At 47.0% G+C, this 26857-nt stretch overlaps 2 protein-coding genes across 3 annotated transcripts in view; one reads left to right on the forward strand and one right to left on the reverse strand.

The window, feature by feature from the left end:
• Nucleotides 1–26464, reverse strand: part of RTF2 (replication termination factor 2) — a 40936-nt gene extending 14472 nt beyond the window's left edge. For both annotated transcript variants that reach the window (XM_080814367.1, XM_080814366.1), the window contains exons 1-5: nucleotides 26334–26464; nucleotides 21279–21373; nucleotides 20479–20572; nucleotides 18124–18263; nucleotides 14437–14515 (exon numbers count right to left, since the gene is read on the reverse strand). In XM_080814367.1, the coding sequence (XP_080670493.1) occupies nucleotides 14437–14515; nucleotides 18124–18263; nucleotides 20479–20572; nucleotides 21279–21373; nucleotides 26334–26402 (477 nt within the window). In that variant the 5' untranslated portion in view covers nucleotides 26403–26464. The remainder of the gene's footprint in view (nucleotides 1–14436; nucleotides 14516–18123; nucleotides 18264–20478; nucleotides 20573–21278; nucleotides 21374–26333) is intronic.
• Nucleotides 1014–7440, forward strand: LOC308349840 (beta-1,3-galactosyl-O-glycosyl-glycoprotein beta-1,6-N-acetylglucosaminyltransferase 7-like; the record flags this gene model as incomplete). Its single annotated transcript, XM_080814709.1, has 3 exons — nucleotides 1014–1983; nucleotides 3085–3180; nucleotides 7217–7440. 3 exons carry the CDS (start codon nucleotides 1014–1016, stop codon nucleotides 7438–7440), a joined length of 1290 nt encoding a protein of 429 aa, XP_080670835.1.
• Nucleotides 26465–26857: the final 393 nt, after the last annotated feature.

Consider the following 26857-nt stretch of genomic DNA (forward strand, 5'->3'; position numbering starts at 1 on the left):
AGCATAAAATGAACTCTGAATTGTGCAGAACAGGACAGTGTCTATCTACGTCTGTTCCAAAAACAAAGTCTTAAGTAGATATGAAACATCATGACTATAAGCTTGCTGAAGCAGTCATCAGGATTTTCTGCTGTAATATAAGGAGACCTCCAGCACCGCAAGTGTTGCAAATGGCTACTGTGTGCAGTGCGCAGCCCGAGTCCATCCAGGATGGCTGTGCCCAATTCTGACATAACGTTATGGGTAAATAACCCCTGGAAAATAAACCACAGACCCACAGTATATCTCATACTTTGGTAAACATGACTTGTGGATCGTTTTTCAGTTTTCCCAAAGGCTGATACATATTTCAACCATTTGAATACGTAAGTGTTAATTCAGAGTCGGTAGAGGTCACCTAACCACCTACCAACATGTTTTGGTGCTAATAAGGGCTACACCTTTCAATAAAGCTACTGAAATAAAAAAAACAAAAACAAAGGGCCAAAGACATGTGCATGAATGCTTACAGTGTCTAGTAATATCCTAAAACTGGAAACATTTTCAATGTCCACAACAGATGAACAGATAAACCGGGGTGTGCTCACGTGATGGAATCTGGGACAGTGATAAACGCAATGATGTGGACGAAATCTCAGAATGAGTATCCCAAGTGAAACAAGACAGGCAAAAAGCACACAGTGTAGGACTCCATTATATAAAGTTACAGAACATGCCAGCAAGTCCAGTGACAGAGCATCAGAAACTGCCCAGAGACACGGTGGAAGGAGGATGGAGAAAAAGGGGCCCAAGGGAACTTTCAGGCTGAGGGGCGTGACTGTCACGGCGATCGTGGTGATGGTTTTGCGGGTGTGGACGTACAGAAGAACTAGTGCGTTATACACCTTAAATACGTGCACTTCAGTCATGCTGCAGGTTGGGGGAGAGCTGCCACACCCTAAATTCTCCCTCTTTTTCTCGTAGGAAGCTTAAAGGAAAACACTTTAAACCATGGTGCTGAGAAGGCCGGAAACATGAGCCAGCTGCGAGCCACAAAGCCTGGGCTCCTCGTGTGCGCAGCCGTATGCATCTTTGTTTTTCTTTATTTACGGAACCCAACCCCTGAGGAAGCGGAGGAGGAGCCCACCTATCCGGCAGTAGTGGAATGCGGCTTTTATCCAGATGAACTGTGTTCAGCTTTACTTGAAGGGAAAGGGGCCGCCCTTCAAATCGCAAGATTTTGTAAAAACCCTCATGGTTCTCAAATTCTTGCTCATTTACGCACATCAGGAAACTGCTCTAGGATTTCCCAGGAGTTGCGTTTCATAACCAGACCCTTGTCTGCAGAAGAGGGCAATTTCTCTCTGGCGTATATTATAACAATTCACAAGGAGCTGGCGATGTTTGCACAGCTTCTCAGAGCGATTTATGTACCTCAAAACGTTTACTGTATTCATGTCGATGAAAAGGCTCCGAAGAAGTACAAGACTGCTGTGCAAACCCTGGTGAACTGTTTTGAAAATATTTTTATTTCATCAAAGAGAGCAAAAGTGGCCCACACCGGCTTTACAAGACTCCAGGCAGATATTAACTGTATGAAAGACCTGGTCCATTCCAAATTCCAATGGAACTACGTCATTAACCTTTGCGGGCAGGATTTTCCAATCAAAACCAACAAAGAAATCATACACTACATCAGAAGCAAATGGAATGACAAAAACATCACTCCTGGAGTAGTCCAACCACCGAACGTGAAATCCCAGACAAGTGAAAGTCATCCTGAATCCACCCCTGGAGGAAATATCTACATATCTCCAAATAAAAGATTCAAGGACGAACCGCCCCATAATTTAACAGTTTATTTTGGAAGTGCTTACTACGTCCTAACGAGGAAGTTTGTAGAGTTTGTCCTGACTGACGCCCGTGCGAAAGACATGCTTCGTTGGTCCAAAGACATCCAGAGCCCAGAACGACATTACTGGGTGACTCTGAACCGACTGAGAGGTAAGAACAATCCGGCATGTGGCGTCTGTTCGAATCAGAGGCAAGGACAGAAGTTTACTCGAGTGAAAACTCTATTTCACTGTTTTCTATGGCTTGGTAAAGAGCTCTGCATTTTGCAAGACCTTCCACTTGAGTATGGGAAGGCCTTTGGTTTTAGGGGTCCCCAGTTTGCGGGGAGCGAGCCATGTTCCCACACCAGCCCGGCTGCTCCTGTTCCCTCTCTAGAAGGAAGTCCTACCAGCACCTGAGCATGAATCTTCAGAAGCTTCTTCACTTAGTCATTAGATACTACTGCGCACCTACTAAGTGCCAGACATGCTAGGGGCTCTTTAAGAATAGAAAATATTGGGGGGCCTGGGTGGTTCGGCTGGTTAAGCAACTGACTTTGCCTCAGATCACGATCCTGGGGTCCCAGGATTAAGTCCAACATCAGGCTCCCTGCTCGGTGGGGAGTCTGTTTCTCCCTCTGACCTCTCCCCTCTCATGCTGTCTCATTTTCTCAAATAAATAAATAAAATCTTTAAAAAAAAAAAGAATAGAAAATATTAAAAGTAGTAATTTTGGGGGTGGCAGACAGGATATCTCAGATAGGTTCCCTGAGAGGCACAGGGAGGGCTGATGTCCTTCTTTGCGTGACTTACTTTCTCTCTGCATAAAGCTGACTGGCTCCTGCAGGGGATGTGGCTTCAGGCTCGAATAGCTAAGCTAATCGGTCCAGATGACAGTGCAAGTGCCGAAACCAGTTAGGATCTTATAATCCTACTTCCCAATCCCCTCAGAGGCTGTCCCGGGGAAGAGACCATCCCAAGAACCCCGAGATCATCAGGCCCAGGGCACGCAGTCGGCGGTCAGTGACTTACTGGGGCTGCGGGAAGGGATGAAAGCGGAGCACAGCGCCGGGACACGAGGCCAGCGCGGGGCCCCCCACTGCCCCCGGAGCCTCAGCCCCTCGTCAGGGACAGCGGAGAGCCGAGCCCTTGCGGCGAGGCTGGACTTGCCCTGCGCCCCGCCTCTCCCCCGGACTCCTGCCCGGGGAGGAAGGGGAAGGGCCGAGGCGCTGCCCGCGCGCACGGGGCCATGCCTGTTCTGCTTCCCCCCCAGATGCCCCGGGAGCCACCCTGGACGCCGGCTGGGAGGGACGTGTTCGCGCTGTGAAATGGAGACACGAGGAGGGACGTGTTCACGACGGATGTAAAGGTAAAAATCGAACCAAACCAAAAGCCAGCCTTCCCGTTTGACGGAAACTGTCCAGCTGCCGCCCCGGTACCGTCGGGAGCCGCGGACCAGCGTGCGCACAACAGGGATGGGATGGGCGAGCTTCCGATGCCACGGGGTCCATTTTTTAAAAACTTCTTATTTAATTATAATACCTAGACAGAAAAGCGCACAAATCCTAGGTATTTGGGTTGACACATTTTCACAAAGTGAAGCCAAAACCGGGCTGCAACTTTAAACATTTTAAGATAAAAATACACAAAAAGCTAGCGGGTTTCTTCCGCCCGCTCCTAGAATTCACACTCAACACTCACTTCAAAACGCTGTGTGTCTCCCGGGCTCTCCACCAGAATAGACGATCAGTAACACAGGGGGAAGGTCCGGAGCAGGCTCTTAAGTGGTTCTTGCTGAAGGAAGGTCTTTTTGCTTTTTGCACTCAGGAGACTCTCCTGGGGAGCTGTGAATTCTTGTCTGGTGTCCCCGAGGTTTTAGTTACCAGGACAATACAGAACAGCACGGCTTGGGTGGGGAGGGCGGTGTCCCTTGGTGGCGAAGAGGCTGGAAAAGCACCGGCTGCCGGCAGGGTCTCGGGCCCCCGCTCTCCGCACCCACCCGGAGCTCAGGGTCGGACGGCTGCCCGCGAGGAGCACATGACCTTGGGGACAAGCCAGAGGCCAGCGGTCACAGTGCCACGTACACAGGTCCCACAGGGAGAGATGCAAACCCTCTGGGAGCCCGCACGGAAAGGCAAACGAGGCGTCTGACCTTTGTGGGGCTGCCGACGTGTGGGACGGAGAAGGCCGGAGGAGCGGAGCAGATGGGCGTGCGGGCAGCCGGGGCACAGCAGCCCCTGTCCGAGGGGACCCGGCCTCCCCTTTCCGTCTGCACACGGCTGCCCAGCCACGGCGGGGGCTACCGCTGGGTACAGCCGCCTCCTCTCAGTGGGCATTTGGCTGTGGTCCTCGGGCCTGAGTTACAGTAGACCAGGGAGATCTGGGGTCACCCAATTTTCAACCTATTTAAAAGACTGACCTAAAAGAAACAGGTTGCAGACAAATGGAAAGTCTAACACCTAACGCCAGAGTAACTTGAAGACAAGCAATTCCTGCTGCTGTGTGCGCAGCCATCCTCCTGACAGGAACCGGGTCGGAAGGGCTGGAAGAATTTTCCAGATTTTTTTTTTAATTTATTTATTTGTTTGACAGACAGATTACAAGTAGGCAGACAGGCAGGCAGAGAGAGAGAGAGGAGGAGGCAGGCTGCCCACTGAGCAGGGAGCCCGATGCGGGGCTCGATCCCAGGACCCTGGGACCATGACCCGAGCCGAAGGCAGAGGCTTTAATCCACTGAGCCACCCAGGTGCCCCCAGATTTTTTTTTTTTAAATATTTGTTTTCCCTTCCTTTTTTTTTTTTTTTTTAAAGATTTTCATTATTTACTTATTTGACAGAGAGAGAAAGCACAAGTAGAGGGGGTGGGGGGAAGCAGGCTCCCGGCTGAGCAGAGAGCCCGATGCGGGGCTCAATCCCAGGACCCCGAGATCATGACCTGAGCCGAAGGCAGAGGCTTAACCCACTGAGCCACCCAGGTGCCCCCTAGATATTTTTAATAAATATTTTAGCCAGGATTCAATTAGGGACCTAAGGAGCAACCTCAACCTTTATTTAGAAAACAGGTGCTTGCTGCCATTACACAGATGTGGGGTGAACAAGCCTGGTCAATAAATGCTCGGGGGGCTCAAATGCTTCCTGAAATCATGAAATCATGAAACCATGATTCACTCATAGTATAAGAAGATCGGACCCCACAGTGGGCTCCCTGCTCAGCAGGAAGACTGCTTCTCCCTCTCCCACTCCCCCTGCTTGTGTTCCCTCTCTCGCTGTCTCTCTCTCTGTCAAATAAATAAATAAAATCTTTTAAAAAAAAAGTCACGAAGGGCTGTTGCTATCAATAATAATGATTTTGAATTCTTTGAGCGATGACCTGAATACGTCAATGTTGGCAAAAAGCCCAATTAGTGTGAATTTTTTTTTTTTTTTAAGATTTTCTTTATTTGACAGACAGAGCTCACAAGTAGGCAGAGAGGCAGGCAGAGAGAGAGAGAGGGAAGCAGGCTCTTTGCTGAGCAGAGAGCCCGATGCCAGGCTCGATCCCAGGACCCTGAGATCATGACCTGAGCCAAAGATAGAAGCTTAACCCACAAGCCACCCAGGCGCCCAATTACTGTGAATCTTAACGAAAATCAGCACTGCTCCAAAGTAAACACTTCAGAAAGTTCTCGCCCTTGCTCACTTCGGTGTGCGGACCGTCTACAAGTAAAGCAGGAATATGGCCCCTGCCTTTGGCCGAGCACTGGCAGCGAGCGGGGCAGACCCAGCCCCCTTCCGGGGTCTGGCTCTGGGCCCGAAGTTAATCCTCACAATGACTCTCAGTTGTTAACCGTCATAGTCACACTTTACAGAGGAGGAACCCCAGGGCTCTGAGAAGTGAGGTCACTCCCCATGTCACAGGAAGTGGCACAGGAAGCGGTGGAGCCCGGTCTCAAACCCGGGGCCGCTGCCTGCTGCCCCTCCATTGGACGAGCGGACACCGAGAGGGACAGTCACCCTGTTGCTATCAGCAACAACGAGTTTATCTGTAATCACCAAAATAACAGGAACCCGACTGAGGACTTTCCGTTCGCTTGCGTACCCTTCTGGCTCAAACTCATGTGTCTGCAAATGACAGAATTATCCAAACACAATCAAGGTGCTGCTCATTCTTTTTTCACTCTGTCCTAAGTATTTCAGACTGCTTGTCTTCATAGTCAGACTTTTCTTTCTTTCTTTTTTAAAAGATTTTATTTATTTATTTGACAGAGAGAGAGAGAGCGAGCGAGCGAGAGGGAACACAAGCAGGGGGAATGGGAGAGGGAGAAGCAGGCTTCCTGCAACGCAGGGAGCCTGATGCGGGGCTGGGTCCCAGGACCCTGGGATCATGACCTGAGCCAAAGGCAGATGCTTAAGGACTGAGCCACCCAAGCGCCCATATTCAGACTTTTCAAATGGTGAAGTATCATTCTATGGCGACTCTGTGACATTGTACCAGGAACGTCTATCAGTTAGAAAGATTTCAATCATGACGACAGTTGCCTTTTCCAGAGCGCTCACTGCGTGCCGGCGGCTTGGCCTTTTCCTGGATAAATGCCTGCTCCCCAGGGGAAGGTTCTCTCTGCCTTTGTCCAGCCTCACAAACACCACTGGATGGTTCTGTGCTTGCAGTTCTGCCCCTTTCCCCTCGTTCTCGCAGACAGGTTTGTAGAAGTAGGATGACGAGGTTGGTGTGGAGAGGAAAGCTGGGCAGAGCCGGGCAGAGAGCAAGGTCTCCAAAACGGGTAGACCTCTCCCTCACACACACACTGGGTGCCTGCTTCTCTGGGAACCGAAGGTGGTCACGGGAGCCACCTCACAGTGCTGGTGGGAGGGCGACAGAGAAGGAAGCGCCGAGCGCGGCGTCAGGCACACAAAACATGCTACTGAGTTCATCCTGAAGGACTGAGCACTGGATTCTACCATTCCAATTTTAATTCCTTCCATTTGTATCACTCACTCACTCAGCAAGAGCAAGAATGGACGGTAGCAAGGGCCTGTGGCCACCGAGGCGATTCTTGTGAACTCCCCACAACCGAGGAAAACGAAGTTCATGGGCCCTCACACAGAATTTAGAGTGGGCCAGGCAAATGAGTGCTATTAAACCTCCCTCGTGTGTTTGTGACTAACGAACCTTCCACGGCATTCCCTGAAAGTAGCCATTAAACACGCCAGAGATCACGGACAGGAGGAACGGCAACACCCCTGTGCCCACTGACTCAAAATCCTACACAGAAGCCCCGTGAGAGCGAGCTGGGAAATCACACTCGGTCTGAGCTCCTACGAGGCAGGGGCCTTTACAGATGACCTTGGAAAAGTGTCCCTTTTTGTGTGTGAATGTGACCTGACGAGGACACAAAGGCAGCTAGGTTTTTGTGCTTCTTTCCACAGGCCGCTACGTCCACGAGAGCTGCGTGTATGGCCCGGGAGACCTGCCGTGGATCACTCGGTCGCCTTCTTTGTTTGCCAGCACATTCGACTCGACAGACCCTCTGGTGGTGACATGCCTGGAGCGGTGGCACCGGCTGCGGGTGCTGCGACAGGCAGAGGCTCCCGTGGAGCCACACTGGCGTTTCCCACAGGACAGTCACTTCAACAGGAGACCGAGCGGCTGAGCGCGGAGCTGCCGAGTGTTTGCTTTCTTACTGCTGCCGCCTGTTCCTGACTCGTAGTAAGAGAACTTCCAGCCAAAGAAGGAAGAACGAGAAATGATGACTTGATACAAGCCAGTCGTCAGATGACTTTAGCAACACGCTGTTGACAAGCCGTTCCTATTAATCGTAGGCCACTTTCCCAGCTTTGAGGAAGAAATCACGAGAGGAAAGGTGACTCAAGGTACTGCTGGGGGCCCCGGACCCGCCAGCTGGAGGGCTGACTGCTCCCGTAAACAGTGGCTGAGACACTAGATCCTGACTCAAGTCAGACAAGAACACGTTATCTCGGAGACCTGCTGTGGATGAGGGTCTAATGCACAGCGAACCCACTGGAAACGAGACTCCGCTTGTCTCCAACGGTGCTCTCTGGCTGCGAACCACGCACCTTCGTTCCGATAATCCTACAAAAACACAGAAGCATCTACTTCCTTTGGGTGAAGTGAAACTAATCCAGAGTTCAAACACACTTTCTTAAAAAAGGCTGCCCTATGTCTCTGGAGTCTTGAGGCGCTAATGGCACCGTCTGCCCCGATGGCTCCATGCTACGTCTGGACTGTCCCATACCAATGACCACAGCCACGGCCACAACCATAGGGGGTTTCAGGGCATTTGAAATGTAGACAGTATGACTGATTAAGTCCATTTTCATTTTTACTTTTAAAAAATTGAATGAACTGGAAATTTAAATAGTCACATGTGGCTGGTGGTTACCATACTGAACAGCACCGGCCAAAGGCAGGAACGATCTTAATTTTCTCCACTCGCAGGTCTGGGTCTCTCAACAGTGCACGGCTTTCTCGTTCTGTTGACGACTTTCCTCTATATTCTCCTTCTCTAAAATAGCTTGTGGAATCGTACAAGATTGAAAATGTCCAACTATAAGGTGGCACGACACGGAACCACCAAAATAAAGAAAAAGCAGGAACCGCAGAAGACACTAAAGAAATAAAATGTATGATTCAAAAGCAAAGTCTAAAGCCTCCATGAACTGAAGCTTTTCAGTGAAATGAAATCAAATCAACTTGGTCAAGGCCAAGAGCCCCTGGAACGCACAACGCTAAACAGAAAGAGGCTCTGAAAGCAGGTGCCACGAATCAAATGTAAGTAACCCCAGAACATTAAAATCCCTGTCTCAACAAGCATTTCTCCCACCTGGACACCTGATTCCAAGGAAAGCACACACTGAAAATGTTAAGACTGTCAAAGAGCAGAACGCAGGGGCCCCACAACAGCACAGCGCTACTTTTCTACACAGTTTCGCAGGCCAGCACAGTGCTCGAGGATGATGCCAACTGGCTATGTTCAGAACGCTTGAACCCACCGTAGTTGTATTTTATAACAGCTCACTAGCAAGTTAAGGGCAAAACCCATTAAAAAAAAAAAAAAAAGCAAGCTTGTAACTTTTCAAGTTACTTGAAACACAAACCTGCCTTGATTTTGTTTCAATGTCAACCGAATATTTCATTTCAATTGTCATTTCATTTCATATTTCATTTCAATGTCAATCCAATAGTCACATGACTATGGAAGGGTCCAACCTGGGCCTCTACTTAACAGATCTGCCAAGAGGATGAACCACTTAGAATGACTCATCTCACAGATGAGGAAACTCAGCCAGGGCAGCGGTGGGACTTTCCAGGACCACACGGCTAAGCAGGAAGAGCTGGGATTTGGACCTAAGCAGGCTGCCTGGCTCCAGAGTCCAGCCTTTACTCTATGCAGAGTCAGACTCTCCCTGTGTTCATTTGTAAAAACAAAAGTCAACTGCATGCAAAGAGAATGTCTGAAATACACCGCTACAGAATGTAATCTTTAAGGTGATACGTGTATCAGATCTTGAGATAATTTCCCTTTTGGGGAGCAAAACCTTTTTGCTTATAAAGCAGACTCTACTGTTCAATTTTCCTATCAGTTTTCCCTAACACGTGGAAAAGTTCAAGGCTGCCTGTGCCACAGGTTATGCAGTTCCCTGAGGCTTAATACTTCCAAAGACCATAATGATGGCAAGAAAGCTAAAATTGCCTGAAGAAGGTCAGAGCATGAAAAAAAAAAAAATCAGCATTCACAGACCCTTCTGAAGATACCCCGGTCTCTAACATCTTCTCCCCTTTCCATTCCACCTCCCCATGAAAAGACAGCAGAAGAGCGGTGCCTGGCTGGCTTGGTCAGCAGAGCATGCCACTCTTGATCTTGAGGTGGTGAGTTCAATCCCTGTATTAGGCTTACAGATTACTTAAAAAAAAACAACAACAAAAAAAACCCAGCATGAATGTAAATTTTTGTTTCGCTTCTGACTTTAAAATATCCACACACCCTATTCAATGACTACAAAGCCTAAATAAATGAAGTCAGTCACACCTAACTCCCAATCAGGGATTTAGATCCCGCTAACATCGACATCAGGGATTCTCAAACGTTACAGAGCACACAGGTCCTGGGCGCGGGCGCATCTTGTTAAAATGCAGGTTTTGATTCCACAGGTCTGGAGAGGGACCCAGGAGTCTGCATTTCTTAAAAAGAGAAAAATAAAAAAAGTCCCAGGTGATGCCTATATGGCAGGACGGTAGATCATTCTCTGAGAGTGACAAGCACACAGTTCATTTGGCAAACTAATTATTACTCCAATCTGTTTCCATTATTACAAGAAGGGAAGAAGACAGTGGGGAATACAGTTAATTTTTGGCTAGTGACTCGTTTATAGTGAAAACAAACATACACACAAACCTAACAACTACATCTCCTAGGACCCTGTTTATGGAAATGAAGTGTGCACGCCGTGTGTTTCAGAACACACAAGCCACAAGCGGAGTGATCTCAAAGCCCCGAATCTCTTCTAGTGAACTGCAAACCCAAACGCGTATGGAACTAGAGTGAAAAGTAGAGAAAACATACACCCTAAACATCCCTGAGTTCGGGAGTCATTCTTATGACACTCGTTTCTCTAGATTGTAGATGTTACTTAAAAAAACGAAAATACTTGTTTTAGACTTCGATACTGTGGCTTCACCTCCCTTCACTGACATTTCCCTGACGCGCTGCAGCTCCTGGAGCTGCACATGACTCTTCCTTTTGGCAGCTTCGGCAGAAAAGGTTGGTGCTCGCTCCTTCCTGGGCATCCAGCTCTAGCACCTTCCCCAGGCTTCCCTGCAGTTTGGTGTGGCTGTGGGACTGATGGACAACAGAAGTGATAACCCACTTCCCGGCCTGGGCCATAAAAATCTCCCACATTGTATGCTCCCTGCCCTGTTCCCATCAGTCAGCTGAGAGCAGAGTTCTCCAAACCCCGGGGGAGGTCTGAGCTGTAAGGCAGCAGGAGCCCGAGTCCTTGAGTTTCCCGTGGAAGAAAGCTGCCCGCCCAGGAACTGTCCCTGCGTTAGCCACTGGAATGTGAGGGCTGTGGGGCGGAGCAGTTGGCCAACCTTGACTGATACGCTTAGTTCTCCTACACTTGAGAGACTTTCAATGAGAGGCAGGAGTTCGATTCCTGATAGCAGGATATACATTTGTAATTTATTATTTTAAAATGTTACTGTTTGGAATCTGGATCTAAAAGGAAAGCTGTCTAAGAATTTACTGTAAACTTTCATTTTATGTATTAGAACCGGAAGCCCAGAGAAGAGACAGTCTCAAGCTAGCGCTGGTGTGTGACCCAAAGCTGACTTGTACCAGGCTCTCTGTGTTGGTTATGTGGACAAACGACTCCCACTGAAGGGGGCCACTGACTGTCCCATGCTCTATGATTTTCTAAATTGCACAGTGTTATACACTGAATGTGTCCCCCACAAAAAGCTAAAGTCTTAGCCCTCAGTATTTTAGAATGCGACCTTCTTTGGAAATCAGGTCACTGTAGATGCAGTTAAGATGCAGTTACTGGGCTGGGCCTGATCTGATGACTGGATGTCCTTACAAAAAGGGGAAATCGGGACACAGAGACCGCCTCCATAGAGAGAAAACCACATGAAGACCGGCAGGGAGAAGATGGCCATCTCACAGCCCTCAGAAGGAACCAACCCTGCCAATACTGTGATTTCAGACTTCACGCCTCAACAACTGTGAGTAAACTTCTCAGGAGCTCCCCAGTGTCTGGCGCCTTGTTGCGGAAGCCAGTATGAGCAAACCAGTATTCCATCTGGCTCCGCAAAGGCAATTTTATGTGGATCCTGAAGTCAGAAAGTGCTCGTTATCTTGCTCTTCCGGCAACAGATTTATTTTCCCTAAAGTTCTCTCCCCGAGGGATTCCTGGAGGGTAGCCAGCGCCCTGTCTTGCTGTCAGAGGTTTCGACAGCCATGGCAGCCGCCCTCATGAGAGAGGAAGAGCCCGCGCTCCTGGTTCTCACCTGCCCCTGCCCCCCTTGTGCAACCCCTGACGCCCTCAGTTCCCCTTTCCACCTGCTTCCTTCCCTTCCTTGGAAGTACCCAAGGTGCTGACGTTTAAAAGTTCACTAGCGCCCAGTAAAACTTCTCAAGTACCAAGAAAAGTGTCAGACTTCCCTTGCACTGTTGTATTTCCATGACATAAAATCAACTTCTCTGTGAAGCTCTGTGCAGACAGTCCTGTTTCGCTACAAGTTTGTTAACGTGGTCAATGATGGATGTTCAAGGTCAGCCCATGCAAAGGGCAGCTTCAGGCCATCCGAGGGATGGTTACCTTTACGGGTAGAAGGAAATAAGGTCTGGCTGCTTTGGATCAGCCACTCCCCCCTGCCCCCCAGACTGGCTGCCCACTGGAATCCTTCTGGGAACTCTCTAATAAAAGCAGAACTCCGCGGGGTTCTTCCCCAACTGTGAAGATCCAGATTTAGTGGCTGAAACGGGGGACGGGAACCTACACTACTGTGGAGATTCTACCATGCGGCCTAGTTTGGCAGCCACGGATTTAGCAGATTTGGCTTCTCTAATACATTTCAGCATTTCCCACCTCCTCGAGCACGCTTCCGGTACTTGCACATGTGTCCAACACAGAAACAACACCTTCCATACTACGTGGGAAAACAAACACACCTGAATACGATGTGTACAGAGCTCCCCTCCTGCCCAAAGGAGCCCCAGGCCAGCCACGTGCCGGCGCCCACAAGGCCTCCCCCACGGGAGCCCTGCACACACCCGCTGCCCAGTTCCTCCGCCTGGTCGGCCGGCACCCTCTGCACGCCCTGCACAGGCCTACATTTATGCTCCCGCAGGCATCAACAGCGCCACACTGCACGCGTAGCTGGACCTGCTCCTTGAGCTGGCCTCGAACTTTCCACCACCCAGTCCGAGCCCCTTCCCAGGCCTCTCCTGGCCCGCACACCCCGCCCTGCCCATGCGTGGACGACACCTCGCACTGCACCTCTGGCTCTGCAGGCTCCCTGGCCACTCTCTCCTTCTGACGCGGCAGCGGCTCCTCTCCCTCCTCCTCTTCTCAACAGCCTCCACCTCTTCCCAGAGCCCCACTCACATCCTGCGCCACCACCTGCGACCTGTCCCATAGCTTCAGGCTTCAGCGGGGGCTGAAGTACCATCAGCGTCTTGATGTATTTCTGTAAACATGCCCGTCATTTCTAACTTTACTTAAATTTACTCTGAACGCTACCTTTACGCTCCTGCCGTAAACAGCAAAGCGGCAGCCCCTGCCACTGCGGCAGCCCCTCTCCCTCGGGGACATCAGCCTGTTTCCTTCCCAGCGGCTGTCACAACCCCTACTGCTGTGCTCAGCAATCTGAGCCCCTCTTTCCAACGGGACTGAGGGGGTCCCGTGAAGGCAGGGCCTGTAGCCATCTTATCCACCGGGCTACCCCACCGTACCACGCTTCAGACAAAGGCTGGCCCCTCACAGGTGATCAGTGAAAGCCGCTGAATGAAAGGACATTCCCAACAGGGAGGAGCAGGGCAAGCGGCCCGGTGAAAGCCGCGCAGGGTTAATGTGGGTGAAAACACCATCAGGAGCTGCTGGCATCCACGACATGAAACTTAACGGTCAGTTTCCCACGGCCAACAGAACACCAGAGACACAGGTATCTGGTGTGCACCAGCGACAGAGGGAAAGCAGGGCCCTCGGCACTTCCGGCACGTGAGCTGCACGGGCAGCTCCTACATCAAGTATCCGCTCCCCTGTGTGAGCGCGCACTGAGGACACGGACGCGCTCTGCGGGTGCGAGATGGACACGCCTTGCTCCTTGCTCTCACACACTTCCAGGTGGAGCAGAGATGACCGTGAGGGCGGCGAAAACAGTCTGCATGACACCGTGATGGCGGATACATGTCATTACCCATTTGTCCAAACCCACAGAACGTACGCCACCAACGGAACGTGAAGAGATCTGGGGTGATGGTGTACTGATGGAGGTTCATCAGTTTTAACAAATGGAGCCTCCCCTGGCAAGGGGGGACATTGATAATGGGAGAGGCTACGTGTGGGGGGGGAAGGGTAGAATGAACAGAGTAAATCCCTTACTTTCCTCTTAATTTCACTACAAAAACTACTCTAAATAAATAATACAAGAAACAAAAAGGGAAATAAACAACTGTCCCAGTCTAGTGGGGAAACCACAACGTAACTACCAATCACATTTTGATGAGATCAGTGGGATAACAAGGTGCTCGGGGAATGGGGAAGGAGGCTCGGCAGCAGGGTTCACAGAGGAAGCAATCGCTCTGCAGCTAAGGTTCACAGGGGGTGCGACCTCCCCAGGCTGGCAGGTCAGGGCAGAGGGAACAAAGGCACACATGGGAGGTGGTCAGGCAGCGGCCTGAGCTCAGCCCGAGCTGGTCAGACAGGGACACGTCACAAAAGGTGGTCTGAATCCACATCCAGCCAGGATGAGCCATGGAAGGGTTTTAAGTGGAGAAACAACGAATTAGATCTGTATTTTGGAAAGAACTGAAGGATGATGAAATGCCACATGAAGGGAGGGACCCTAAACCATCTGATTTCCTGAGCTACCAAGACGGAACAAACGATGTATGTCAACTACTCACTGTGTGACAAACTTCTGCTTTTATCTCTTTCAAGGCTCGCTCAGAAAACACACAACCACAGCACCGCAGGAAGCAAAACCTGGAGAAATAATCCAAATGGAGGATGACTTCAATAATAATTTAAAAATGATCGCCCAGATTATCAGTTAACATTTGTTCAGTTTGTACATAGGCCAGGAACTGCAAAGAGAAAAATGGTCACATTTAATCCCATTAAGGAAAAAGAAACTAGTATGTCCCATATATATCTACTTATATACTACTTTAAATATAGACCAGAAATACAGGCCATAGTCCCATTCCTGGTCCCTTGTAATAATCCTTTAGAATAAAGTCTCTCCTACAAAAAAACAATAAATACATTAAAAAAAAACCCCACAAACATAAAAAGTCAAAAGACAGAATAGGAACACTGGGAGAGACTATTTTAAATATACATGAGATTCAGTGTTTTATGAATATCCAAAAAGGTCTCAAAAAGCAGAAATAAACAATGTATTAGAAAAACGGGCAAAGGCATTAACATGCAATTCATGGGAGGAATATAAATGGTCAAAACACATAAAAGATGCTTAAGTCAACTGTTAATTGAAGAAATTCGCGGCAAAATAATGATCTGCCACATTTTATGTATCCGGCAGTAGTGAGAGAGACTGAAGTTACCCTGCTGGAAAGGGAGGAAACAGGCGTGTCCGCCGGTGGTGGGCACAGCACTGTGCGTCTTGGAAGGACAATGTGTCAATATCGAGCAAAGAATCACTTTTCAGAGCATCTCCTACAGAAACATGCTGACAAGTGTGCAAATGCATAAATATGTATTTATGAAGTTGTATAGGACAGTGCCACTCTTTTTTTTTAAAAGATTTTATTTTATTTTATTTGACAGTGAGAGAGAGATCACAAGTAGGCAGAGAGAGAGGGGGAAGCAGGCTCTCCGCCAAGCAGAGAGCCCGATGTGGGGCTCGATTCCAGGACCCTGAGATCATGACCCGAGCCGAAGGCAGAGGCTTAACCCACTGAGCCACCCAGGCGCCCCAGGACAGTGCCACTCTTACAAGGAAAAAGGAAAGCACCCAGATGTTCATCAACAGAGGAATGGTTACATGAATTACAAACACTCACACAGCTACTAAAGGAGAAGTGTCAATCTGTGTGCAAGGCCAGGGAAACATGCTCACATTAGAGAAGTACGAAAGAAAGGTTACAAGATGTGTATAACACATTCCCACGACTGCAAAGAATACGCAGTTATTTCTATTTCCAGTGGCAGGGGTGTAAGGAAGTAGGGAGTATGTGTGTTGGTGCTGGGCAGGTCTGCAAGGGGGTGTGAAACTCCAAACAACTAAGAACATGACATGGGAGGTAGAGACTGGGGGAAAGGGAAAGTCATGTACACATTTTACTTCACACAGTCCTCTAAATATACCACAACAGAAAGTCTCTCCAAGGGGCGCCTGGGAGGCTCAGTCAGTTAAATGACTGCCTTCAGCTCGGGTGGTCCTGGGATCGAGCCCCACAGGGCTCCCCGCTCAGCAGGGAGCCTATTTCTCCCTCTTCCTCCGCCTGCCGCTCTGCCTACTTGTGCTCTCTCGGTCAGATAAATAAATAAAATCTTAAAAAAAAAAAAAAAGGAAGTCTCCCCAATTCTCTAGGAATTATAGTGGATATAGATTACCTTAACAAAAACCCAATTAGGAACATTGTACTACATTCATTTACTGTGTTTAGGGCAAAAATAAAAAATCTTTTTTTATGGATGCTTACTAATTATTAGTAATTTAGAAAATTATTTTTCTTTAAACAAATGCTCAAAGTTTTCATTACCTTAAGTCATTTACTTCTATTTTTCTCTGTATTTAAGTCTTTATTATATAAGCTTTAATAAACGTATGAAGTCACCCACAAATCAATTTTCTACTGTGGAGGCCCTATTAATAGCAGGAGTGCAAAGCCAAAACAGGCAAAGCTCAATTAACTGGGAAGAGAGAAGAGAGGAGACTAGAAAAAAAAGGGGAAAACCAGAGAACCCATAATCAGAGCAACAGGTTATAGGTAACTCCTGCTCAAGACCCCAGAGTTGAGTCTTTCTGCTAAGTTCCTCTTTTGGGGTGAACCATGGTTTTCCTAAAAAGAAGTGGGAAGCCAGACACAAAAGGTCAAATGCTGAGTGATTCTACATATAGGAAATCTCCAAAATAGGCAAATCCATGAAGACAGAGCAGACCGGCGGTGGCCAGGGCCTGGGGCTGCGGCTGGGGGGATGCGGAGGGGCTGCTGCGTGGCTACGGAGTTTTCCTGTGGGGTGAGGGAAATGGAAAAAGACAGAGGCTGGTGGCTGCACAGTGCTATGGTTGTACCGAACACCTCTGAAACACGCACCCTAAAATGGTCACTTCTATGTTACAACTTTAACCTTGAAATAGTGTGTTGTACACCACATACGAAACCACACACAAAAGTGGGATGAGGCGAGGTACATGAGTCTGCTTCCCTAGAACTTTAGCTTTTTAATTAATTCTTTACTTTTTCTTTCTTTCAGCTTTATTTAGGTACAACTGACAAACGCAACTGTCTATACTTACAGTGTACAGGTTGATGATTTGATATGTACACACCATGAAATGATCATCACTATCAAGCCAATTAACATACCCATCACCACTAAATGGTAAACTTTGAGAGGCTTAATAAAGTCAGACTATCTAAAGAATATAATCTTTAAAAGCTCCTTGGGCCTAAAATTTTACTTCTCTCCAAATCTACAAAGCCACAGGTTACGCCATTTCAGGGCATGGTGGTCATGCTCTCTGATGCAGTTTACCATGCATAGTGCACACACGTCTGTTAAACGGATGTGTACAAATGCGCCAGAATGGTCCAGATCCAATGTGGTCGTTTATAGCTCAAAGTTTTTACTTACTTGAGATTCTCCCCCTACCTCAATCCCAACCCGCTTCCTGAATGAAAATAGAAAAAAAAAATACTATCTTTCAACAAGTAATATCTTAAATGGGAGATTCCAGATGGCAGAGGGGACCACCAGTTATTAAAGGTATTTCTAAATGGTAGGAAAAGAGCTGAAAGCTTTGGCTTGCTGAGACATCCTATAAAAAGGCACTAATTAACCATTCAACACTCATATTTTTTAAGGCAGAAATATACACATCTCTTATGTTTGCTATAGAACTCTTGACCTTAGGATTTCTGGTGCTCTAGTCAGAGGATTTGTTCGCTACAAATTCAGAGCAAGCTAAAATCATCAGCTAGGTCTTTAGGTGACTGACTGACCACATATTCGGTGACCATTTTCCACTGCATAGTTTTCAGCAATTATAAGGAAATGGGAGTTGTCTGATGGGCCACATTTGTCCTCTGCTTTCTTCCCATAAGAAAAGACCAAATAATCCAACTCCAGTCTTCTACGTGTCCCGTGAGAACTTTTAAAAATCCCTCTTGAGGTGCTCCTACTCTCAAGAACAGAAAGCAGAGACACCGAAGTTAAGGGTCTCGGTGGGACACCACGTTATAAACAGCTGTTAGGGAATGAACGAGGTCTTATGGCAGCACCGTCACCTCTAAGGCGCCACCCAAACCAAAGGACCCCTTAAAGAGGACTGTGTGATTATATGGCTACAGCAACATTATCTAACCAGACTCCACACCATCTGCCCCACATCCCTTACTGACCTGTGCCGGCCATTCATCTCCAAGCCCACAACGGGGCAGATGAAACGTGCCCGCTGGAGGTCATCGTGTTTGTCACCTTTTGTGTTTCCTTTGTCCCCTTCCCAGGCGGGATTATCAGAAAGCCTCAGTTCCATCACATTCTGTGAAAAACCATACATAGTTAACGAATTCATGTGATAAACGGATCATTCTTAGCCTCAATAACTACCTAAATCGACCGAGAAGCTGTTTTTCCAGACCTTTCCCATCCAAACCTCTTCTTCCTAGCTCCTTTCCTTTGGCTGTCAACTGTAACATGGATAAAAAAATTAAATCATAAATCACGATAGAAAACAAGACTTCTAAAATTCACTGACTGGCAAGTGAATTAGTTAATTTCTATTTTACAAATATTTTGCTATTTAAGGAAAAGTAACTTTGGACATGAAAAATGACTCCACTAAGAGAAAGCTTTGGATCGGTTTCATCCAGGAAGCAACATTTTCTCTCCCAGACAATGAATCCTCACTGGGGCTGCTCCATATTCCTGGCAGCCCAAGTTTATTTAATAACTGAACAGACAATAACATCTATGAGGCCACAGTCCAACGAGTCCAGGGCAGAACGTTAGCCAGGGAATACCACCGTATTCCAAGAGCTGGCCGGTCAGCGTTTCAGAAGCTCGCCTTCACGAGGACTGATGCAACGGCACCACTTCAGCACTTGGGCATTTCTTGACATTCAGCGGTACCACCCTGGTGTCAGCACTCTGGACAGCACCTGAGTGCGCCAAAAGGAAAGCCACCACGCGAACCGTCCACACAGTCAGCTTCCTGTGTCTCATCCAGTTCTCCGCTCAAGAGTATGTGAGGGCTATCAACTGACAGTAATGACTACCTTGCATATTTGCACTGTTTTATTTGAATCCTTCTGCCATTACAGTTCTGATTTCTTGGAAGTCTTTTTTTTTTTTTGCATTAAAATTCAAAATTCAATCATGTACCTTGAATATTATTTTAAATATAAAACTGTATAAATTAATTTCAAAGATTATCACATTTTTTAGATAAGATAATTATCTCAAAAATAATTATCATTATAATGGGCTTTTTAAGAATGAATTCTCTTGGGGCGCTTGGGTGGCTCAGTGGGTTAAAGCCTCTGCCTTTGGCTCAGGTCATGATCCCAGAGTCTTGGGATCGAGCCCCGCATCGGGCTCTCTGCTCAGCAGGGAGCCTGCTTCCTCCTCTTTCTCTGCCTGCCTCTCTGCCTACTTGTGATCTTTGTCTGTCAAATAAATAAATAAAATCTTAAAAAAAAAAAAAGAATGAATTCTCTTTCTCAAATAAAACGTGATAAAAATCAGCATGGTTATTTCTTAGATTTTTTTTTTTTTAATTTATTTGACAGACGGAAATCACAAGTAGGCAGAGAAGCAGGCAGAGAGAGAGGAGGAAGCAGGCTCCCCGCTGAGCAGAGAGCCCGATGTGGGGCTCGATCCCAGGACCCTGGGATCATGACCTGAGCCGAAGGCAGAGGCTTAACCCACTGAGCCACCCAGGCGCCCCCAGCATGGTTATTTCTAAAGCACTACTTTACCTACATTCCAGAATTGCTGATTTGCCTATAAATAGCATGTATCCTGTAATCACTCCAAGAATTCAAACAAAAGGCTAATATAATAAAAATTTACAAAGAAAGAGGAGAAAAAACCCAAAGCTTTTTATGGGGAAGCAGGGACTCTGATTCTGGGTTAGGTACCTCATTAGCTATGCGGCCTCAAGAAGTCAAGGACAGTGAGTATTCTCACCTGTGAGATGACGTGTCTGCCAAAGTGATGGCTCTCAAATTCTCTACCCGTGTCCTGATTTTTCTCCCATTGACCAATTTGTAAGATTTTGTCCTCTCAACTTCTTTTACTAAAAAACTAATTTTTCCATTTTTATAAAAGAATTTTAACTGCCAATCAGAACATCTAATTAGGAGGAGATACCACACTGACTTAATAGTGATCTACCTGTAAAATTCTCCAATTCTATTAGTGTCTTCCAAATCAAAACTTCAAGTAGCTGAGTTTTAACTACAAAAGTGATGTCTCCAGACATTTGTACATCACATTAAGAGTTTTCAAAGTTCTTTTGCATGTATTAAATTATAACAGATTTATAAGGCAGGAAGGGTAGGCGTGGGAACTCCTTGCTTGAGCTTTAAGTGACCTGCCCCAAATCACACTTTCATTAGGTGGTTGGGTGGGACCAGAATTCCAAATTTCTAAGTTCTAAGTCTATAAGTTCTAAGTCTATAATGCACATGAATTCTTTAAAATAAACGTTAGCCACTGAGACCCCTGGAGAACTTCAGAATCACTGGCCTTACCTTAATGCTCTTAATGTGAGATGCTGCCTTCCCAAGAGCCTTTTCGGAAGATTTGTCCAATAGAAACTCAATGACAGCATCTTTGTTATAAAGTCTGCAACAGTAAGGACGAGTCAGAACATTCTAGCAACAATCAACCTCCACACAAAGGAGTAAGATGAAATTCAGTACAATCCAAAGTCATTTACATCTGATAACAGGAATGCCTTGCATTATTAAAAAAGTAAATTAAATCCTGTCTCAGCTATTTCCAGAGTATACAAAGAAAGAACTAATTTAAAGCAAGGGTTGCAAACTGGCAGTCTGAGGGCTGAATGTGATCTGAACAGGATCTTAAAAATCGGGAAGTTTAATATAAAAGTGCATTTTCAACTTTTCCTGGGAAAAACGAAATTCTGGAATCACAAGGCCCACATTCTTGAACCACAACATCTGGCTGGAAATGAGCAGCAGCTCCCCTTCCAGAAAGGACATGAACTGTCCAGTTTCCTCCAGTCCCCACCATTCCCTACTACCCCACATAGCTCCTTCATGCATTTCTGTTTATAAATGAGCTCCTACTGGCCCCTGAATTTTTAGATCACAGATTAAATAAACCAAATTGAATAGAAAAATGCAGACGTATGTTCTGAGACAGGGAATGATAACCTAGGCTTCACGAATTTGTTTGAGATGATTCACATTTCAAGAATCAAGAACTGCATTTACACCTTAAAATTCTTTTTATTTTTTTCCACATTAAAATTCTCTTGAGAATTAGTTAATAAAAACTCATCTCAATTAAGTAAAAGGAATCATACCTGCCAAGTTCACAGGCAACTATTGGTCGCCTTAATATTTCTTGACTTAGAGTACAATAGTTCCATTGGGCCACTAATTCAGCATCTTTGTCAACCTGAGAAAAGAAAAAAAAAAACCCTTTCAATTAACTTTTACCTCTGAAAGATAATATGGGCTACAGTTCTACATATAAAGGCTTACTTAGTCATACCACATGTGATGATTTTTTGTCTTTTAAATCAAAGATAGTGACACATGAAGCTGGGACTTAAAAAGTCCAAGTAACTTGGGCGCCTGGGGGCTCAGTCATTCAGCATCTGCCTTCGGCTCAGGTCATGATCCCGGGGTCCTGGGATCGAGCCCTGCATTGGGCTCCCTGCTTGGCGGGAAGCCTGCTTCTCCCTCTCCTACTCCCCCTGCTTGTGTTCCCTCTCTCGCTGTCTCTCTCTCTCTGTCAAATAAATAAATAAAATCTTAAAAAAAAAAAAAGTCCATGTAACTAATACCATGTCAAATCGAGTTCCCACTAAACAGGACACGTACAACGAAAGAGTTCACATTAAGCTGCATATGAGTATTTGCATCTATTTTTTAAAGTTTATTTATTTTTTTAGAAATCTCTACACTTACTATAGGGCTTGAACTCATGACCCTGAGATCAAGAGTCACATGCTCTTCCAACTGAGCCAACCAGGCGTCCCCTAGCATTTGTACCTTAATAGTAAGTTAAAAAAGTCATACAGGGGCGCCTGGGTGGCTCAGTGGGTTAAAGCCTCTGCCTTCGGCTCAGGTCATGATCCCAGGGTCCTGGGATCGAGCCCCGCGTCCGGCTCTCTGCTCAGCAGGGAGCCTGCTTCCCTTCCTCTCTCTCTGCCTGCTTGTGATCTCTGTCAAATAAATAAATAAAATCTTAAAAAAAAAAAAAAGAAAAGTCATACAGAAAAAATAAGCAATACAGGTTAATTTCTATCAATGGGAAAGGCTATAAAGTTTTAGCTGAATTTAAAGACTAAGAATTTATAACATAGGTTTTTTTTTTTAAAGTTCAGCACAAAGACTATATAATTCTTTATAAAAATCACCAATTTAACTTGTTCATTAGGGGGCATCTCAAATCCTTACCCACACTCTGAAAATCCAAACACAAGAACGTCTATTGCCCTCAAATGATATTTCACCTACATAATATTCCATGGCCCACTCTTTTCCCCTCCTAAAATGCCAAATCTGAATAATATAATAGAAGGGCACAAGTGGGAGAAAGTAGGAAGAGAAAAAAATACAGAAAAATTCCCTTAAATTTACTTTTTGCAGTAACAACTGCTTGTTTATTGTGTACCAAGTGCTATGTTAAGCAGTTTCTGTGACTTAATCTTTTAGTCCTTATAAAAACCCCCAAACTTGGGCGCCTGGGTGGCTCAGTGGGTTAAGCCGCTGCCTTCGGCTCGGGTCATGATCTCAGGGTCCTGGGATCGAGTACCACATCGGGCTCTCTGCTCAGTGGGGAGCCTGCTTCCCTCTCTCTCTCTGTCTGCCTCTCCGCCTACTTGTGATCTCTGTCAAATAAATAAAATCTTAAAAAAAAAAAAACCCAAACTTAGTATTGTTTACTCTGTTACTGAGGAAATGGAGGTACCAAGAGGTTAGGTTACATGTCCAAGGTCGCAGAGCAAGTAAATGAAGAAGCTAAGAACCCAAGCAGGCTGGCTCCAGAAACCATGTTTTTGTGTTGGTTTTCTTTTGTTTGCTTTTTTTAGATTTTATTTATTTGAGAGAGAAGGGGGGCCGGGGGACATGATCAGGGAGAGTCTCAAGCAGACTCTGCATTGAGTGTGGAGGCCAAGGCAGGGCTCGATCCCATGCCTCTGAGATCATGACCCGAGCCAAAACCAAGAATCACTTACTCGACTGTGCCACGCAGGCGCCCCAGAAACCACGCTTTTAGTCACTACTTTCTACTGCTTTTCTATTATTTCAAATAGGACAAAATAAAAACAAAACCCACACTACGGCAACTGTTATTCTATCCATACCCCAGATCCAAGGGCTATACTTTGGCTCCTTAAATAACTTTTATCAAAATTCACAGTGTAGTGGAGCCCCAAGAGAAACCTGTCACCAGTGAAGTCGATTTACTACATCTTTTGCAGAGTCAAAAAACCCACGTCCTGCAAGTCCAAGATCTCCTTTCCGGAATCCCTCGCCTGCTTTACCCATAGTCCTTTGTTGATTCAAAAAATAATTGGGAGAGCTGGGGACAGGGAGTAAAGTGACAAACTAATCCTTACCCAGGTTGGTAACCCCCCAAAACTTCTGAAACATTTTTTTTTTTTAAACAGGGTCTCTGGGGCGCCTGGGTGGCTAAGTGGGTTAAAGCCTCTGCCTGCGGCTTGGGTCATGGTCCCAGGGTCCTGGGATCGAGCCCCGCATCGGGCTCTCTGCTCAACAGGGAGCCTGTTTCCACCTCCCTCTCTCTGCCTGCCTCTCTGCCTACTTGTGAGCTCTGTCTGTCAAATAAATAAATAAAATCTTAAAAAAAATAAAAAAATAAAATCAGGGTCTCTCTTCTTTTCAGGGCAAGGTCTTAAATTACAGCAATGGTTTGGCCAGACCAAACATACCATATGAGTGATCAAAAATATTAATTATATATCTATTTGAAATGTAAGCAATGCAAAGGCTGAACTCTGTTCGCTGCTGTGTCCCCAGGGCCTAGAATGGTGTCTGTGATAAGCATTAAATAAAGTATTCGTAGAATAAATAAGGATAACAAAAATCCATCCTGCCTGAGGACTCTGGTGGTCTCAGATCACGCTTTCTTCTTTTCTATCCCCTTCTGACACCTTTTGCCAAGCTTCGCATTAAGCTACTCCTCTTCAGCCCTGGCCACAAGTTAACGAAACTAGCTGAATACTTTTTTGGCAAAAGCTCTCATGAATGCTAACGACCTGCCCTTGGTCTCTGCACCTGTAGGTGTGAGGAGAGGACACACTCCGTCCTCTTGAGAGCTCATTCGCTCTCAAATTCAACACATTTCCCAGGTGTCTATTGTGTGGTGGACAAAGGTAAGACACAAGTCTCCATTCATGTCTGGGACAGACAGACAATACACAAACAAGAACACTGATAAGCACGATAAAGCAGCAAAAGAGGACAGACAGCGATGGAAGCAGGATGTATGTTGGCAACAGTGAACTGAGATGACATCTGAGGAAAGAACTGAATGACGTAAAGAAACAAATGATGTGAACATCTCAGTGAAGAGCATTATCAGGTTATGGAACTTACACTCCAGGCTGAGAAACAGAGGCTGGTATGGCTGAAACAAAGACCTGGAAGAACCTGGTAGAAGCTGAGGTGGAGAGGCAAGGCATCTGATCACACAGGACCCTGCATGATTTTGTTCTGAATATGACCAAAAGCTGCTGCAGGATTTGAAATATAGTAGCGATATAGGAGATTCACCTTTTATAAAGATTTTCTAGCTGCTGGAGAATATGTGCAGCATCCACCTGTGCCACACTCTGGTAGCTACTTTACATGCCCTCTGTTAGTAAAAAGTAATTACTGGGGAGCCTGAGTAGCTCAGTCTGCCTTTGGCTCGGGTCATGATCCCGGGATCTTGGGATGGAGCCGCATACTGGGCTGCTTGCTCAGCGGGGCTCCTGCTTCTCCCTCTCCCTCCTACTCCCCTGCTTGTGCTTGCTGTCTCTCTCTCTGTTAGATAAATAAATAAAATCTTAGGGGGAAAAAGTAATTACTAATGCGGGGCACCTGCCTTAACTGGTAGACCACTTGACTCTTCATCTCAAGGTCATGAGTTCAAGCCCCACAATGGGCACAGAGATTATTTTAAAAATAAAGGCTTAAAAAAGTAAAGTAATTATCAAGGCTAACTTTGAATTCCTGAATAAATGGTTGGAACTCCTGGCTTCATTACCTATCAGTTGTGTGATTTTGGTCATGTTACTGACTCAATTTTCCTGTCAGTAGCATGAAAATCACTACATACAATTTTTCTCAGTTACCTGTGAGAATTAAGAATTATCCACTCACGGGGTGCCTGGGTAGCTCAGTGGGTTAAGTCTCTGTCTTTGGCTCAGGTTATGATTTCAGGGTCCTGGGATCAAGCCCCGCATGGGGCTGTCTGCTCAGCAGGGAGCCTGCTTCCTCCTCTCTCTCTGCCTGCCTCTCTGCCTACTTGTGATCTCTGCCTATCAAATAAATAAAGAAAGAAATCTTAAAAAAAAAAAAAAGAACTATCCACTCATTCATTTAATCACCATATTTACTGGGCCAGGAATTGTGCTAGCTGTACAGGGGAAAGGCAAGACTGTGCCACAGGGAGCTTATTTTTTTTTTTTTAAAGATTTTATTTATTTGACAGACAGATCACTAGTAGGTAGAGAGGCAGGCAGAGAGAAAGGAAGGGAAGCAGGCTCCCTGCTGAGCAGAGAGCCTGATGCGGGGCTCGATCCCAGGAGCCTGGGATCATGACCTGAGCCGAAAGCAGAGGCTTTAACCCACTGAGCCACCCAGGCGCCCCAGGGAGCTTATTTTTATCTGTGGCTGACACCAATCAGCCATGAAGGCAGTGTGCAGAGTGGAAAGATAAGAGAAGGACCTCATCATATGTGGATAAAAGAACCTTTGGGACGAATTCCCCGAGAAAGTGAAGTTACGTGTGTACAAAGCTCAATAAACAGCGGCCGTTTGTATCACTGTAACTGACGGCGCAGATAAGCTTTAAATCCTGGCCCTGCCACTTACCAGCGTTGCAATTTTGTCCTCTTGGCCCTCAATTTCAATGTCTGAAAAGCGAGGATCATGACAATACGTGTCCACAGGGCTGTTGTGAGAGCTGTACGAGCTACCCCATACTAAGCACGCTGTCAGGCGAATGGCAACAGCAAGCACTCAGTAAGAGTCTGATCCTAATACCGTTGTTAATTCGGAATTCTCCAAGTGAGATAAATGAGCACGGCGGCGTCAGGAACCCCACTAGCTCCCCGCCCCCACCCCCACTCCCTGGGGACCCCACTACCGCTGCTCCCCACCGGACCCACGTCTCTGACCTTCTCAACCTTCTTCGGCCCCTTCACCAGCTCGTGTCTTTTGGGGATTGTTCCTCCGTCGCAACCCATCGCAAACCAGGAGTCAGAGTCAGCAGCTACACTCCGCAGCGACCACTTCCGGAGGGGGGGGGTCCCTGGCGACGGCTGCAGCCACTTCCGGCGCGCTGGGATGACGCAACACGCCGGCCGCGCCGCAGCGGGGCGGATCCGTTGCCAAGCGCCAGTTGCCATGGAGAGCGTCGCTAGGAGCTGGGCGAGGCCGAGCTGCGAGGGCTGCCTGAACGCGAGCGGGTCTCGCGGGTCCTCGGCGGCTCAGGGGCAGACGGAGCGTCCCCATCTCCCCGTCCGGCCCGTTCCTCCCTCCTTCCGGTGGGTGCAGGGTTTCTGCCGCACCCTGGCGATCGCTCGCCGCGCTTCGGGGGGCAGGGGTGACTCGGGAGCAGCCCCCCTTCCTGACGCCCCGTCCCACCCTAGCGTGTCTGACTGTGCGTCTGGCGCGCCCTGGGGCGGGAGCGCCGCGCCGG

Source organism: Martes martes (assembly GCF_963455335.1).
Source record: "Martes martes genome assembly, chromosome: 9".
Taxonomy (NCBI): Eukaryota; Metazoa; Chordata; class Mammalia; order Carnivora; family Mustelidae; genus Martes; species Martes martes.